Source organism: Pseudonaja textilis, chromosome 16 (genome assembly GCF_049901715.1).
Source record: "Pseudonaja textilis isolate UNSWEBS1 chromosome 16, rPseTex1.2, whole genome shotgun sequence".
Classification (NCBI taxonomy): Eukaryota; Metazoa; Chordata; class Lepidosauria; order Squamata; family Elapidae; genus Pseudonaja; species Pseudonaja textilis.
The window spans coordinates 10,668,528-10,685,294 of NC_142005.1; the positions used below are offsets into that span (position 1 = coordinate 10,668,528).

Consider the following 16,767-nt stretch of genomic DNA (forward strand, 5'->3'; position numbering starts at 1 on the left):
GCTTGGCATTTTTTCCAACAGTACCAGAATAATCCAAAAAGAAAGAGAAACGAAGAAGGAAACAAGAAGCAGATTTAGCTTAGAAACAAGAGACCTTTGAAAGGAGAAAAGTTTTGCCTGAAAGAAGATTCAGAGCCTTGGGAAGAAAGGATCGAGGTTCATTACATTCATTTTCTAGAACAAGAAAAGGAACCGGAGCTCCCGAAAACACGGAAGGAAGTTCCCCCCAGAAAAGGTCAGGCGCAGCGGCTGCCTTGCCTCCCCCCCAGTTCCCTGCTTGACAGGCAGAGGGCGCAGGAGGCTGCTGAGGGCCTGGAAGGGCTCCCAAGCGCTGAGACCGGCAGCCTCCGGTCAGGGCAGTGGCCCCTGGGGGTCCCTCTGCTGCAGACTAGGCAAGGAGAGGACGTGGGAGCCCCCTGCCCCTGAAGGTGGGCGGGCGCTTCATCCGGGCCAGGGGCTGCACGCAGGGAGGGCGCTCCCAGGCAAGTCCAGCTCCTCTCTGCACTGGAGGTCGGGGACGGAGCACAGAGGAGAAGCAAGCAGAGCCCTGCCTGGTTTTAACCCAGAGAGTGCAGGGGTCCGGGGACCTCACCCACCCACCCTGCACAAATGCAAACAGCCACCCGGTGGGGCGGCCGCCTGCCCCATTTCATCCCCAGCAAAAAAGCCTGGACAGAGGTGGGCGACCCCTGCAGGCAGAGGGTGAGTGGCTTTTAAAACCGATTGGCCTCCCGTCGCCCTGCATGGCCACTGCCCGCTTTGCCTTGTGACCCTTAGCCTGGATGGAGAGCCTTGATTCCCAGCTCATTAACTTTCTACTCAACCTCTAACCCCGGAGAAGGCAGGGGGCTCCCCCCTCCCCTCTGGTCCCTGGCCGAGTTCTCTCTCCCTCCTTTCTCCTGCTTGTCCCTCTTTCCTTTCTTTTGAGCGCTCCACTTTTTCTCCTCCTCCTCCTCCTCCTCCTCCTGCTTCTCCATTCTCCACAATTCCTGGCAAGGCTCTCGTCTGATAGGCCAGCTAAGGACGTCAGTCGCCTCCCTCGGCTTCCCCCTCCTTTAAAAAAATAATCCTTTCATTCACTTGAAGTTGAACAAACTTTTGTCAGCCGTGGAGAGGGGGAAAAGGAGGCATAAAATCCATGGGGGAGGCTCAGTCTTGCAGAGCCAGGCGATGCTGATTTGATGGTGGGAGCGCCTCACCCGTCTTCCCCACGGTCTGCGCAGCCTTGCAGCCTCTGCCCCTCCAGCCCTGTGGGGAGAAAGCTTCGCCCGGGGTCAGCTGGGAAAACAGGGGAGCGGACTCCTTCCTGGTCAGGCGGGCGCTGAGAAAAGGTCGCCTGGAGGTGAAGGTCCCCCCCCCCCCGTTTGCAGTCCAAGCCTTCTCCAAGCTCAAGGTAAGGCAGCCCAACCTTGGACGTGGGAGGTTCAAAATGTCCCCCCATGGGTCGGGGCCCCTCTTGCTGGCATACCTGACGGGGGGGATGCGGGAGACGAGGGGGGGTTTTGCTCAGGAGCCCCTTCCCTTCTGGCGTTTCAGCAGGTGAGGGGGAGGGAGGCCAGCTGCATTCTGAGACCGTCGTAGCAACCTCTGCCTGCCCGACTCTCCTCCTGCGGGGACAAATGGCCCTTCAGGAGAGTCCAGTCCTCCCAGGGTTTGGGACCCCCCTCCCCGAGGGAGAACACACAGCCATGGAGGTGGGCTGTTCCAGGTGGGAAACCCAGGGGAATCTCAGTGCCCCGAGTTCTCTGTCTGGGGATAGACAGGAAGAGGGTGTTCCCACCCTGCTGGGCTTTTCCCAAAAGTAGGAGACCGAAAACCTCCAGCGGTGCCGAAAGGAGACATTTTGGGGCTGAACTCCAGGTCTGGGTTGGGGACCCTTTTTGGAAAAGGAGGGGGCTGTGGCCCTCCCTCCAAAGGGGAAGAAAACAGGGGCGTTGGGTGGAAGGAAGGCGGTAGAGGGAGGATTTGGGCAGGCAGGGAAGTCCAGGCAGCCCTTCCCACCCGGGTGCTCTGCCCTTCCCAAGGGATGCCCCGACCCTCCCAGCCTGCCCCCCCCTTCCCTAGAAGCCCCCCAGGTGGGCCAGTCAGGTGCTCGCTTGCTCGCTCGCTGCCTGGCCGGTCGTCCTGAAATGTCTGTCCTTCTCTTCTGGCAACCAAACTTCCCGTTCCCGGAAAGGGTCTCTTCCCCGCATTCCCCCCGTCCCTGACATTTCTCCTTCTTTGGGGAGGAAGATTTCTTTCCCTGTCAGCCTTTGGAGGTAAGGCTGAGTCCTGAGGCCACGTCCCTTTCCTGGGATCGATCTTGTGGCCTGAAGACAGCCAACTCCGTGCTTTTGTTCTGCTTTGCCAGGGCAAAGGTTGTGGCGGGCAGAGCCAGGATGCCAAGGCCAGGAGTTTGTAGGTTGGGTATACCAGAGTGTGGACTGTGGGGAGTGTTTTCTTTCCTGCTGATGTGAGGGGAAGCTACTGGGGGTGGGGGTGGGGTGGGGGCTTGGTTTTCTTGCGGATCTCCTGCCTGACTTTAGGGGAAGCTAAGATCGTTGAAACGTTTGTGGAAGCCTTGTGTAAACGACCGGTTGGCCCAAGCGCGGAAGCCCCCACTCTGAGAGAGCAGTGGAGATGCGCAGCGGAGTCTGGAGCTGAGCTGAAGAGGAACAGAGAAACGTTGCAACCTTGGATCTTCCTGGCCCTCCTGCAGGGGGGAATCCAAGCCCCCCCCCAATCACACTTGGCAAGCAGAGAGGCGCAGGAGGCAAGGGCCTGGCTGTGCCCCCTGCGCTGGCAGTGAGCTGGGGTTCAGAACAGGTGAATCCCAGGGGGGTGCCATGAACACGGCCCGAGGAGCTCCGGTGGCAAGACTCATGCCCGTTGGGGTGGCCAGGAGAGGAGGGAAGGGGAGCCAAGCCAGAGAAGGCCGTGGCTCCCCCTCGCATACTAACGAGCTGGCCTTCTCAAAGCGCTTTTTGTCTCCTGGAAGCTCCATTCAGGCCTTCTCCTGGGGGGCAGACAATGGGGCTTCTGTCTTGCCTGCTCTTCTTACCAAACAGTCAAATGCTTTCACTCCCCCCACACCTCCTCCCCCCCCCCACCAGCCTGGCCGGATCCTGGGCAACTGAGCTTGGCGGTTTCCAACATCTGTTGCCTGCAGAGGTCCAGTGGGGAGCTTCGGCCCATGTTTCCCTCCCCTCCTGGGCAGCTGAGCATGATGGGAATGGTTATCCCAGGCTGCCAAATTTCCACAGGGCCAGCATGGCTGCAAGAGTGGCTGGGAAGCAAAGGGTGAGCCATTCGGATGCAATCCAGCCCAGCCTCTACCAAGAGGTCAAGGGACGCCGGCTGGCCTTTTATTTTTATTTATTTATTTTATTTCATCAAGCAATTATTAGATAACAGGTATAAGTATAAACATGGTTATGAATGCATGAAATGGATACTTATAAGAAAAATAAAAAGAAACAATAGGACAGGGACGGTAGGCACGTTGGTGCATTTATGCACGCCCCCTACAGACCTCTTAGGAAAGGAGGGAGGTCTAAGGTTAAAGTTTGGGGGGTTTGGGGAAGAAACCACAGAGTCAGGTGGAGGATTCCAGACATTGACCACTCTGTGCCTGAAGTCGTATTTCCTGCAATCAAGTTTGGTGCGATTAACCTTGAGTTTGTATCTATTGTGTGCTCTTGTATTGTTGTGGTTGAAGCTGAAGTGTTCATTGACAGGTAGGACATTGCAGTATATAATTTTATGTGCTATACTTAGATCGGACTGAAGGCGTTGTAGTTCTAGGTTGTCTAGGTCTGGAATTTCAAGTCTGGTGGCCTAAGGGATTCCGCAACAAGTACGCCCCACTTCAGCTCCCGGCGGATCCCCTGCCCTGGCCAGAGCCCTCGAAGCCCAAACACAAGTTGCAACAAGCGGCTGCTGCTTGTTCTGAGTGCTACCCGGCCGCCCTGGAGGGAGAAACGTTTCTGCAGCACCAGCCCTTAAGGCAAGCCCAGTTTACAGTTTAACCACATTTGCTGAAGGTGAGGAAGGGGCTGCCGCCCCTTGGCTCACCAGCCTTCGGAAGGCATACCTTTCTGGGTGCCCCTTTCCGCAGGAGGGGCGGAGTGGCCCCCTCTTCCTCAGATGCCACCCAATAGGCAGGAGGAAGCCGCCTGGAGCCTCCAAAGGAGGCCGATTCCCTGGAGAGGCCAGGCCCCTTCCGCCATCCATCTCTCTGAGGATCCCGGCTGCCCCCAAAACAGGGCCAGCCCCTTCACTTGCAACCCAGATCTGGGGCAGCCAGAACCCCAGGCAGAAGGCAATCTTCGGGAGTTAAGCCCTGGCCAGGTTTTCCAGAGGAAAAATAGTTATATATTATGTTCTCCTTGTAAAACAGGCTGTAAACTTTTACAGGCTGTGGCAGGCATTGTTCCCTGCCTAATGAATGCAGGCCGAAGCACATGGAGTTAATGTTTAATGGTGCCGAGATGTTAACAGCAGCCACTTAGGGGCCTTTAGAGGGACCGCTCTGGGCCATGGGGGGGGGGGCAGATGGGGGGAGGGTGAGAGTGAGAAGGGACTGTTTAGGGGAGAAAAGAAAGGCAGCATTTCAACAGGTGCAGTTTCATGGCATCTGGCAAATAGCACCCTCTGTATATGCCCACTGGGTCCTTCTGGGAAGCCTGGAAGATTAGGACTCAAGACCGGGGAGGAAGACTACGGAGGCTGCCATGTCCACAGAGTGATGCTGCAGTCCCAGGTGCTCCAGAGGGGCATCCTGCTTTACACAATGTTTAACATGAATAAACTTCAAGACCAGGTTCATCCTGGAACCACAACTGCGGTTTGCCAAGTTCCCTCCTGTCAGTCAGAGAATTTGGCTCCATTCTCACAGTGCACATAGTTGTGTGCCTGGATGACACGGTTTTCCAGGTTGGCAGAACTTCCAAACTTTGCCAGTGGTGCAACTGCCCCAATAGCCCTTTCTGTGAGAAAAACAGCCTCCCCCACCCTTCCCTTGAACCCAGAGCCAGATCCATTCCCACATGCAGAGCCAACTCTGCCTAGCACGGGTCCCTGAGCAGCGTGTGACTTAGAGCATCCCAGCCTTTGGCTTCTGCCCCCATGTAGAAGTCAGGCAGCTGTGGGGTAATACATTGGAAGAGCCCCCCCCCCCGACCTCCTCCCCCCGTTTCTTCTTCCGGGGAGCTGGAGACCCCGACGGACATCTGCTTCTAAGGAGGCTGGGCTGCCTCCCCCTCGGCCTGAGAGGTTACGGAGGGACCTGCGGGGGCCACCAAGCAGAGGAAGAGACCCCCCCCAGGGCGGCAGACAGCCATGGCCTCTGATGGAGGCCAGGCAGCGGAAGGGGAGGCTGGCCAGGGAGCCCAGAGGGGAAGCCACGAAAGGAAGCGGGCGGAGGGACTGGCAGCTGGTTCCCCTCGGCCCAGAGCCGGGGGTCCAAAGCGAGGAAGGCCTCTTGGAAGAGCAGGCTCTCCCTTTGGGGGCAGTTCTGGGGGGGCAGCTGCTTCTTCACTCTCAGAAGCGGGGTAGCTGCTGAAGCCCACAGCCGTTCTGGCCGAGGGACCGTGGAGGGGGGTCTCTGGGCCACGGCTGCAGGAAAGGCAGAGGCCCCCTGGGGCCCATGGAAACGGTGGGGTGGGGGGAGGGTCTTGGGACAGGGACTCATTTCTCTTCGCAGGAAGGGGATTAAAGGGCAGAGCTGGAAGGATGGACAATTACTCCTTGGACAACCTGCTCTGTGTGTGTGAGAGAGAGAGAGAGACGGGGGGAGAGAGTTGGCCTCCTTGTCCTCCCCCCGCCCAGTTCATTGGGTTTCACATGCAGGGAAGGGGGGGAGGGGCGCCCATCAAGCAGGGGCCTCTGGAGGGCCGCAGCCTGGTCAAGAGGAAGGGGGTTCGTGGGCCTTGCTTGACCACAGGGCAGGAGGCCTTAGGGCAAGGCTGGGAGGGAGGGAGGGAGGTCCCCTGGGCCCCAGCTCTTCCTTGGCCCTCCCTTCATGGCCATCCAAGGAGCTTTCATCCAAGGACCTTCCCTGTGAGAATCCCCACCACCACTTTCTTTCCGTCCATCGCATCCTGTTTCCTTCAGCAGCCAACGGGCGACACGCAGGCTAACAAGCAGCAACTAACTCAGGAGTGCAAAAACGAAGTGAAGCTGCTAGGACCCCCTAGGACTGTGAGCTAGGGGGCTGTGGGGTGACAGAAAGGAGGTCAAGAGCCCCTCAAGGAAACCAGAAGACTGTAGAACCTTTGTGGGTCATCCCAACCCCTGCCTTGAATCCCTCTGGCCTGAGCACCCCCTTACCTGTCCCTCTTTCCACTTGCTCTCTCCTCTGCCCAGATGACCTCGGCCACCAAGGTGTACTACAGCCAGACCACCCAAACCGACAGCCACCCCCTGATTGGCCCGGCGCTGCGGAAAAGGCGGGTCATGACCAAAGACGGGCGGAGTAACGTGCGCATGGAGCACATCGCGGACAAGCGCTTCCTGTACCTGAAGGACCTCTGGACAACCTTCATCGACATGCAGTGGCGCTACAAGCTGGTCCTCTTCTCGGCCTCCTTTGCCGGCACCTGGTTCCTCTTCGGGGTGGTCTGGTACCTGGTGGCGCTGCTGCACGGGGACCTGCTGGAGTTCGACCCTCCCGCCAACCATACGCCATGCGTCATGCAGGTTCACACGCTGACTGGGGCCTTCCTCTTCTCCCTGGAGTCCCAGACCACCATCGGCTATGGCTTCCGCTACATCAGCGAGGAATGCCCGCTGGCCATCGTCCTGCTCATCAGCCAGCTGGTCCTCACCACCATCATGGAGATCTTCATCACTGGCACCTTCCTGGCCAAGATCGCCCGACCCAAAAAGCGGGCAGAGACCATCAAGTTCAGCCGGAGCGCCGTGGTGGCTCAGCACGATGGTAAGACCTGCCTGATGATCCGGGTGGCCAACATGCGGAAGAGCCTCCTGATCGGCTGCCAGGTGACAGGGAAGCTCCTGCAGACCCACCTGACCAAAGAGGGGGAGAACGTCCGGCTGAACCAGGTCAACGTGGACTTCCAAGTGGACACATCTTCCGACAGCCCCTTCCTCATCTTGCCCCTCACCTTCTACCATGTGGTGAACGAGCGCAGCCCCTTCCGGGACCTGGGCCTGCGCACCGGAGAAGGTGACTTTGAGCTGGTGGTCATCCTCAGCGGCACTGTTGAGTCCACCAGCGCCACCTGCCAGGTGCGCACCTCCTACCTGCCCGAGGAGATCCTGTGGGGTTACGAGTTCACTCCGGTCATCTCTCTCTCGGCCAGCGGGAAGTATGTGGCCGACTTCAGCCTCTTTGAGCAAGTGATCAAGGTGGCCCCTCCGTGCTGCCTCCAGGAAACCGCGCGGCTCGGGGACCCTGAGAAACTGAAGCTGGAGGAATCCTTCCGGGAGAAAGCCGAGCGGGAAAGCGTCCCGCTGAGTGTGCGGATCAGCAACGTTTGAGTCCCCCTGGGGGAACCGGCCTCTCATAGCTTCTAGGTGTCTGACGCAGCCTCCCCCCCTCCCTCCTCCCCTGGCCGGGGTGCCCCCTGCTCCCCTGCCAGCCTCTTCAGCTACAGAGCGGGCAGCGGCTCCCCCAAAGAGAAGGCAGCGCCCAAGAAAAGGAACTCTTCCGCCCCCTGTGCGCTTCTGTTTTGCCCCCTTCCTCCGACCAGGCAGAGACGGAGGCCGGGCTCACCAGGGCAGCCCAATGCACCACCAGGGAGACAGGCCTGAGAGTGGCCGTGGCGGAGGCCCCCTGCGAGGGAGGCTTCCGTGGAGGCAGCTCTGCTCTGGCCACGTTGGGTCATGGGATCCCCAAGCCACGGGTGGCTGGAGCCTTGAGGAGGACCCGTGAGGGTCCCAGCCTCTGCACGCACACACACACGCACACACACCCTGCGTGATCACAGCTGCCGTTTTTGTGTTGTTACTGTAAACCATCAAAATGCTGCACCTTTTAAACCCAAGAAGGCGAGGCAGCTGCCCAGAGCAAGTGGGCCCTCCAAGAGCAGCTGGAAAGAAAAGTCAGAGTGGGGAGGAGAAAGCGGGAGGAGGAGGAGAAGGAGAGGCTGTCAGCTGGGGAAACCCTCTGGATTCCAAGCTGGCTCAAAATCTGCTGGTGGTGCCTTTTCCACAAGCTCCGTCCGTATCATTTTCATCCAGCCAAACCCAGCCCAAGTATTTTCTTTCAAAAGGTAGGATATTTCAGCAAATGTAGAAGGGAAACTGAGGCAGGGTGCCTGATCAAGGGGGAACCTGCCAGCTCCCCAAACTGTGCCAGAAAAAAATCTGCTCGGGAGAGAAGGAGTCACTTTGGGCACACGCTGCCTGCAGATGGATGCCCACTTCAGTCAAGGTCGCCCTGAAATTTTGCCCCCACCCCCACCCCCCAGGAGAGCCCGCCCACCCGCCTGCCTCTCCAGTTGAGCCTGTTGAGGTCTTCCAAGGGTCTTGGCGCTGGAGGAGCGAGGCGAGGCGTGAAAACCTCTGGTCTGCAGCAGCCACTGACAGTGGGATCAATTGGGTGGTGGGCCAGGGGGGCTCAACCCTGCTGTTCTGCGCAGGAGTCAAGCTGGCCTGGCCTGGATGGTTTCTGATGGGAACAGAAGAGTCCAAACTGGTGTTTTGCACATCAAGAAAGAGGGAGAACGTAGCTTCCTCGTGGGACATAAATGTCTACTATGATATTTATATATGTTTATTTATATAAATGATCTATATGTTGGTACTTGTAAAAAAAAAAACAGAAAGCAAAGAAGAAAGGAGTGAAGGAGTGATGTTGCACTTTGTCAAAAACGAGTTAAAGAGCAGACACAATGCTGTCAGCACCAAAAAGGAAGTTCATCAGAGATTGCACTGCAGTCCTCATCCCTTTCTCCCACAGCTTTAAAATTTTAACACAAAATTAGCAGTTCCTGAGACTTCCTTCCTTCCTTCCTTCCCTTTGTTTTTTCTTTTCCTTTTTTAAGTTTGCAGCCTGGACATATACCTAACAGATAGCACTTCATAGATAGCTTGAAATGCTTTGACCTAAAATCCTCATTCCTGGCTTGCATGTGAATTTTGGCTAGAAAATGAATTGCGACTCCTCTCCCTGAATTTCACAGAATCATCATTCGGTCTGTTTTCCTCCAAGCCCCATGGCATCCGTAGGCAAACGCCAGGCGAATGCAGGCCTGGAGATTTGGAGAGACCAGCTGGATCAGTACTTGCCATTCAAATCCATCTGGGTCTAATGGAGATCAGGCCTTAAAGTTTTGGGAGACACGAAGAGGGGGCAGGAGGTTAATTCTTCTTCCTTTCTAAACCCAGGGCTAGAAAGGGTCAGGTGTCCTCCTCCCCATAGGAGGAAAGGGCCTCCTCGGGTGAGGTTGGCCCCACCAAATTTGCAGGCCTCGAATAAAGAAAGAACACGTTTGTTTGTTTGTTTTTGGAAACAAAGATGCTGCACGGAATAGAGGAGGGGTTCCCACTGTTTCTTCCAGAGAGTTGGGGGTTCAGGCACGCAGACGGGAAAACGAAAAGAGAACTTTCTAACAGGAACAAGAACTAGGGTGGCTCAATGCAAGAACTAGGGTGGTGCAATACACCTCTCCATTGCGCATTCATGGCCCTGAGGAGCCAGGCCAGCTTCAAGTTTCCGCACCAGAGTCCCTCCCAGCTGCTCAGAGGGAGGAAGAAGCATCCGGGGTGGCCGCCCAGCTGATGCCCTGCCTGTCTCAGGCCAGCCGTCCACAAACACACCCAGATGGGTTGCAAACTTTCCTGAGAGGGGTGGGAAGCAAATAAGCAAGGGGCAAAGGAAAGGTTTCCTGGGCAGAGTCCAAGCTGGCCATAACCTGTGACTGGTGGTCATTTCTCCGGCCCTTTTATACTACCAGACTCTCAGCTTTGTGTGGCTGAATCAACCAGAGTCTCTGAGAGTTATTGCACACAACACACAAGACACCCCTGCAATAAGGACGGGTGTTTTGATGACTGAGTTCAAACTGCATGTTAATCTGGTTTCCATTTTTTAAAAAGTTTATTTTGTGCCTATTAATTATGTACTGTACTTCATAAATATGAAGGTTTTTATCCACTGAAGAAGACTTTTTGCACTAAAAGTCCAATTTTATTGGCGGGTGAAAGGGAGCTGGTTTTTTTTTTCTGTTTAGAACAAAATCACTAAATAAAGACAAGTTTAAAAGTCAGATTTTCGAATGTCTCGGAGACCTTGCTTTAATAGAGAGTGAGGATTACCGCACGGTGGCCTCTTCAACGGAAGTCCTCGGGTGCAACCCCAACATGTGGGCAGTGGGGCGGACTGGAGAGCAATCCCGCCTTGCATCGCTCCGCGTTTTTCCAGCGGGGAAGCGTCCCACAACGGCCCAGAAACAGCGGGATTTGGAGAAACGCAGCGAACGTGTCTCGCTCGGCTCTTTCCAGACCCCAAACGGTCCCACCGCCTTCCAGCTAGAATCGGGGGTCCTTCCTCCCACGCGAGCGTCGTTCCCGGCCAAGAGGAGGGATCGGGGCCAGGCGGGGCGCGACCGATGGGTCTCCCAGCTAGTGACCCACCCAAGGCGCTTCCTAGAGTAGAGGGCCCCCTTCGGCTTCCCTTGAGCTCCCCCGCTTTGGTCTCGGCGCCTTCTCTCCAGAAGCGGTGGAGAATTTACTCCGCCCAGAGGCGCCCCCTTTGCAATCTGGACAAGGCTTCGCCGCCACCGGAGGGCGTCCTTTTTCGACTCGGTGGACTGCTCCGGTCCGCCTGCCCGCCCAGCCCCGAGCCCCGAGCCCGGTGCAGCCGCAGTCGGCCCGAATGAACGCAGTAGCTGCGGAGCGTTGCGCTTCGCGCTTCGCGCTTCAACTCGGAGGGAGGAAGACGAGCCTCCTCCGGGGCTTCGGTCCCCAACGCGCTCTGCTTCCCTGGGCTTCGGCAGCTTCTGAAGTCCTCTCCGCTGCCAGGACCCTCGGTTTGGGCAGGTTGCTGGGCCAGTGCCGGTGTCTCTCGGCCCAAGGCTCCGGACGGCATCCTTTTGTCCACGTCCCCCGCGGCCTTATTTATGATCAGTTTCCGACACTACTCAGTTTGCTCGGTTCTGGACAGACAACCCCACCCCCAAGTCATAAAATTGCAGTTAACAGCAGATGTATAGCAAGTCAGCAAGACAGCATAGCAAGCGGCGACGCCCTAGCAAAGCAGGGACTCAGATAGCACCCAAGGTCCGTAGAAGGCAAAGGCAGAGGCCCCCAGCGATGGACAGGAAGGAAGGTTGGCGCCCATTGGGCCCCAGGAAGCCCCTCTTGGCTCGGAAAGGGCCTGGGTGAGGCTGCCCCCTCCCCTCCACGAAGACGCTCTGCCAACCAGAGCCTGAAATACCAGCCAGACAAGGCAACACTTGGAGGAGCCATTGTTTTACCTAGATGTTTACTCAAGAAAGACATCTCGTCTTCTGTCCTGGAGAACATGGTTGCGCCATGTTGAACTTGGAAAGCGTGCAGCTGGCTCTGGTCAGGGTTTGTAGGAGTTAAGCTGGAAACCACAAGTTGCACCAACTGCATATTTTTTCCAGAAGTCTTGGTTCTGGGGAGGTTTTGAGCCCTCCAGTTGGACCTATAAATTGTTTGTTAAATTTATACGGTGGAATTGAGGCCAGGAGTTTTATCTATTGATCTATTCTATTGCAATACCCCTCCCCCCCAAAAAAATTCTGGACTACTTACAATTCTAAAATTATAAAGCATTTAAAGCAATTATAAAAAACAATAAAAAGCATCCACCCCCCAAAACGGAAGAAGCTCCAGCAGCAGCAGCAGTGATAATGGAGCCAAGGCCCTCCCCGCATTCTGAGCCCCAGGGCCCCGGACGGAGGCACGTTTTGAGCTGCGGCTGCGTTTCGCCACCTGCCAAGGGCCTGTTCCCCTGAACTTTGCTGAGTAGTGGGGGCTTCTCCTCCCGCCGAAGCTTCCTCCCCTTCTCACTCAACAGAGCTGAGGCATGTGACTTGCTCTCCAGACCACCCCCAGGAACAAGGGAGTTCCTTCTGGGGGGGGAGGGAAGAGGAGACGCCCGTTTCCTTGTGACTCACTTTGCTCGTTTGTCTCCGGAGGGCCGACATGGACTCCCACCTCCTCCTGGCAATCCTACTGTTCTGCTCCGCAGGTGAGCCACAGGAAGGGCTCTGAGAGGGGCCTCTTCTGCTGGGAATGGCTGGGGCAACCGATGTTCTTCCTCCAAGGGCACTTTTCCATGCTCAGAGGTGCTCTTCTTTGGAGCCTCCCAGATTGAATTGGCTTTGCTTTTTGCTCAGCAAGGCAGCTAAGTGGAGGGATCCAACCTGGGGGGGGGGGGTGTCTCCTGAGGAATGGTCTCCTCCTTCGGCTTCTTCACCTGGACACAGACGGGCATGGTGCCCCTCTGGGTGGGTCTCTGAACAGCAGGAAAGCCCAACCTCCCTTGGGGGCCACACTGGCAGCTTCCACCGAAGTCCAGGGAAATGGAAGGGGACCAAGGCGCGGCAGTTTGTGGCGCTGAGCCGCAGAAAGCGTTGTTTCCTGGACAGTAGCAGAATGGAAAGTGTAATGGAGTATTTGGGAGGGGGGCCCTGAGCACAGCTGGGGAGTGGGAGAGCCGGTGTAGGCTTGAAGGAACTGGCGTAAGGAGTTGGGAGAGAAGGAACTGGCTGGTGTTTCACAGCTGTTAGGGGAGCATTTATTTCTGCAAATTGTCCCCCCACCAGAAGGACATCAGTGGGTCTCCTGGGTGGCTGGTCCTGTCCTGTCCCGCCCCCCCCCCGGGTCTCCAAGGAGGCTTTCCTGGGTGGGTGGGGGGCGTCAGAACGTGCTCCTCTCTCCCCTGTGTCCCAGGAGCAGCCTCCTCACCTGAGGCCGCCTTGAAGTCGGTTCGTGTGGGGGATGCCGTCACACTGCCGGTGACCCTTCCCAAGGGCCAGAAGCTCACCAACCTCCTCCTGAGGGACTCCTTGAGAAAACAAGCCATCGCCATCTGGATGGAGTCCAAAGTGATCACGATTCTAGACATTGACTACGCCAACCGGGTGGCCTTCCAGGAAGACCAGATGGCCTTCAGAATTGCCAACCTCAGCTTGGGCGACGGGACCACCTACGAAATCTCCACCAGCTTCAGCACTCCCACACCAGAACTGCTCAGCAGCTTTCGGGTGGCCGTATTCAGTAAGGAATCTCCTTGCATGGCAGATAAGTAGCAGTCGCATGCAGACGGTCCCTCCGCTCAGGCTGCCCTGAGGAAGAGGAGGAAGTGGAGAGGGTTTTGTAGGTATTGGAAAGTTGGAGAAGGCATGACTTGGCGTAAGGGACAAACTGATCTCCAGGAAATCAAGTCCCTTTGAGTTCCACATTTCTCCTTGTTTGCCCATTTCTTGACTGTTAATGCATGAAACGTTGATATGAGTCTGGGCGGCGGTGGGGGTGTCACCCTACTTTCGGCTGAGCTAGGGGATGTTCTTAAAAGACAAGCCTCGGTTGGTCTGATTTTCAGACCTCTCTGGCCGAATCCTCGCCCCATTAGCTTAGTGCTTTGAGCAGCAGTTTCGCTGCTCATTTTTTTTCCTCCGTAGAACTTTCAGTTCCTCAGTCACATATTGTAAGTTTGTGCAAGACAGGCAAAAGTTGTGGTGTAGCCTGTTCCAAAAGCTGATTAATTTTGCTGCACAGCTAGAAAACTATTCTGCGTTCGAGGGAAGGAAGATTCTGCTTCCCTGGAAAGGTCCAGGGGTTAGGCTGGATGGCCTCAAGGGTCCCTTCCTGCTTCAGAATCCTAGGTCTTCTCTCCTGCTCCTTCTGAATTGCACCCCTCCTGTCTCTCCTGCCAGACATCACCAAAAGGGTCTCCTCCTTGGGGAATGATTCCTGCTACATTTATCTGGACTGTGAGGCAGGGATGGGGCATGGTCAGAGAGTGACCTACACCTGGAAGGACACCGAGGCCGGCACCACCCTGAGCCAGGCGTCCTGGCTCACTCAGCTGGTGCACCGCAACCAGAGGAAGGCCTACACCTGCATGGCCCAGACCTCTACCGCCCAGATGTCCTTCAGCCTCGTCCTCCAGCACTCCTGTATTCCCAACACTGCAAGTCCAGGTAAAAGGCAGAACCTGCCCAAGACGCCTCCCCCGTGGCTGAGCCAAGCCACTTGCAGCTGGCAAGGACTTTTCCGCACACCCCCTGAAGGCAGACTCGCAGCACCAATGTCTGCCTGAAGTGCAGGTGCCCCTCCTTCTTGGCACCAACAAATTGGCACCAGCATTCCTGCCCCCTGCTGCAGGTCCCCTCCCTCGGCCATTAGAAATGCCTGCCTGCTTGAGGCTGGGATAAAAATTCAGCCCTCAGTCCTTGTTTTGGGGAGGAGCCCAAATCTTCCAGTCGGCAAGCGCCACTGAACGGGTCCCCTGGCAAAGTCTTGGCACTTCTGCCGATCCTTATTTTGGGGGCCGAATTCAACTAGGTGGGGCAGTTGACTCCAGGCTGCCCTGCCCTATCTCCCAAGCGAAACAAAGACCAGGTCAACTTGAAATCTGCTACCAATCCGGCCGGCCGGGCTTTCCTGTCCACCCAGGGGATGGAGATGCCCGACTCTGCCTGGCCAGTGCTGGAGGAGGGTGGGTGAAGTTAGTCCGTCTTTTCAGATTAATGCAAAGATCCAGGGATTTGTGTGGCTCTCAGCTCTTTTGCCACCAGGCTATGGAGTTGGTTGCCCAATTCAGTGGCAGAACCCCCCCCCCCTCAGGTAGCCCCCTCTTCTGGCTCCCCTCACCCGATTTCCATGGCTCAGATCAGCCTCCATTCCCCCCCCCCCATGACTTTGGCTTCCTTTGGATGGGCTGCCAAAGTATTAATGACCCCCCCTTCCCTTCCCTTCCCTTCCCCTCTCCTGCCTTAGGACCCTGGGCGCTGGGCTCTCTCCTGGTCAGAGGACTCCTGGTGCCCACCCTGGCTGCTGCTCTGCTGCTGCTGTGACCCAAGAAGACCCTGGGCGGCTGCTTCCCCGGCCGGCTGGCCCCCAGCCGCTTAAATGGGGGCAGCCGAAAGGGCCTGACGAAAGCTTATCGTGGCACCAGCCCTTCCGGGTAGACCAAGTCAAGCAACGCTCCAGAGGGGACTCTTCTTTCCTTGAGAAAGGCTAGAATCAGAGAATTTTATAATGGCTTCTTTTATTCCAGGGAATCCGCAGCTCTTCTAAGCCATGTTTAATCAGCTTCAGCCCCTTTGCTTGTTTCATGGGCCTCGACACCCCTCGAGGCATCTCCACGCCAGCCCACCCTCGGGCCCCCACATGCTGGCACAGGGGGTCCCTGTAGCGCCAGTTCTTAAGGCCGGAGGAGCAACCTGTCCGTTGATTGAAAAGCCGCTTTTCTCCCTGTTTCCAGATGAGCATCGGTTGTGTCTAAGTGCTTCGGGAGGGGCCCTTTGCCTGATGTTACCCATTAAAAGATGAGGTGAAGCCTTTCTGTGTGGTCCTCTGGGGGGTGGGGGGTCCTGTGGAAGGAGAAGCAGAGAAGAGGAGGGTCAGTCCTGGTGGAGGAGGCAGGAAGGACCCCTGGGCTTGAGCTCGCCTGGCTGCCTCCCAAAGGACAGCCCTTGATGGCTACTCCAACTCTGCCCCACTGGGAACTGCTAGATGGGGCAGGCGCTGACTTGCCACTGGCTTAGCAGAAGCTGAACCCGGGACTCAGAGAAACTGGGCTCCTACCTGGAGCTAAGCCCCGCAGGTGTTGCCTTGGTTTCTTTTCCAAGCCACCGTTGGCTGGCCTCGTGCTACCCAGGAAACTGATTGGCCGGCTCTAGCCTTGGCTTCCCCCGCCAATAGAGCCGACCCTCCTCAGAGGAGGAGAAGGAGGAGGGTGTGAGACCAGGGAGCGTTTCTTCCCAACTGCCCCAGCTGCAACCCAGCCCCTCTGCTTGCTGGCCCCGGGTCTGGGCTGCCTGCTGTTTGGCTGCACTGTCTGTCCTGGAGTGAGCAGCCCTGCCAGGCAGGGAACCCCCTTGGGCTCCCTCTCCCAAGGGGTGCAGGAAGGGCGACTTCTCAGGAGAAGCCCACTCAAAGCGCAAAACTGGGGGGACCGAGAGGCCTCTGGGCATTTGCCCTTGGTGCCTGGAGCTGCAGCCGGTGGCAGGAACAGCCCTCCCCAGCCGGCCTGCATGTGTCGGGGTGCGTGGGGGGGGGGGGAAGGTTCCCCAACCTCATCATTTCTGGGGGCAATGGGCTGCCCTGGAGACAGTGCCCAGCTCTGAAATACGGCCACGATTGACCTCGGCTGAAGCCCTTCGGCAGCAGATCTTTCTGGGGCCACCCAGTGATTCCATCTCTGCCTGAAGCAAGTAGGGCTCCTTGGCTGGTCTGCGCTTGCATTCTGCGTGAGGCCATGGTGCCCAGGAGATGCCATGCGAGCGCCAGCAGAGGGGCCAATGCCAGCCTTTCCCATCCGCCAGGCAAGAGCACTGTGAGGAGCCCAGTGAGGGCACAGGGCAGGCGGTCGCCGCTCCTCATATTTATGGTCCTGAATCAGAGGGGAAGCTGTAATTCAAGATATCATAAAGCATCCCTTAGTTTATAATAATTGAATTATTTACTGGCGACCCTGCTAAATGCTGAGTGGTATAAATTATTGAGTGACAGATCTGCCAAGAAGTTCCCATAAATAAGTAATCCTGTGCCGTCTTAATGTTCTCACTAAATAACTCACTCGGGCTTCTGTCTAAATGCCCTCTTGGGAATATTACTCAA

At 56.8% G+C, this 16,767-nt stretch overlaps 2 protein-coding genes across 2 annotated transcripts; both read left to right on the top strand.

Moving 5' to 3' along the window:
• The first annotated feature begins 264 nt into the window (after positions 1-264).
• On the top strand, positions 265-8,252 carry KCNJ10 (potassium inwardly rectifying channel subfamily J member 10). Its single transcript, XM_026720228.2, has 2 exons — positions 265-1,393; positions 6,346-8,252. Exon 2 carries the CDS (start codon positions 6,346-6,348, stop codon positions 7,480-7,482), a length of 1,137 nt encoding a protein of 378 aa, XP_026576013.1. The 5' UTR covers positions 265-1,393; the 3' UTR covers positions 7,483-8,252.
• A 3,600-nt stretch (positions 8,253-11,852) lies between these two features.
• LOC113449178 (SLAM family member 6-like) lies at positions 11,853-15,483 on the top strand. The gene is made up of 4 exons (XM_026720189.2): positions 11,853-12,166; positions 12,871-13,197; positions 13,857-14,123; positions 14,923-15,483. The coding sequence occupies exons 1-4, from the start codon at positions 12,121-12,123 to the stop codon at positions 14,997-14,999; spliced, it is 717 nt and encodes a 238-aa protein (XP_026575974.1). The 5' UTR covers positions 11,853-12,120; the 3' UTR covers positions 15,000-15,483.
• Positions 15,484-16,767: the final 1,284 nt, after the last annotated feature.

What these genes read in the sequence shown, in the direction of transcription:
- KCNJ10 (XM_026720228.2), top strand. Translation starts at nt 6,346, where the DNA reads ATGACCTCGGCCACCAAGGTGTACTACAGCCAGACCACCCAAACCGAC.
- LOC113449178 (XM_026720189.2), top strand. Translation starts at nt 12,121, where the DNA reads ATGGACTCCCACCTCCTCCTGGCAATCCTACTGTTCTGCTCCGCAG. An exon ending in CCTACTGTTCTGCTCCGCAG is followed by an intron (nt 12,167 to 12,870) that starts GTGAGCCACAGG and finishes CCTGTGTCCCAG; the next exon opens with GAGCAGCCTCCTCACCTGAG. An exon ending in CTTTCGGGTGGCCGTATTCA is followed by an intron (nt 13,198 to 13,856) that starts GTAAGGAATCTC and finishes CTCTCCTGCCAG; the next exon opens with ACATCACCAAAAGGGTCTCC.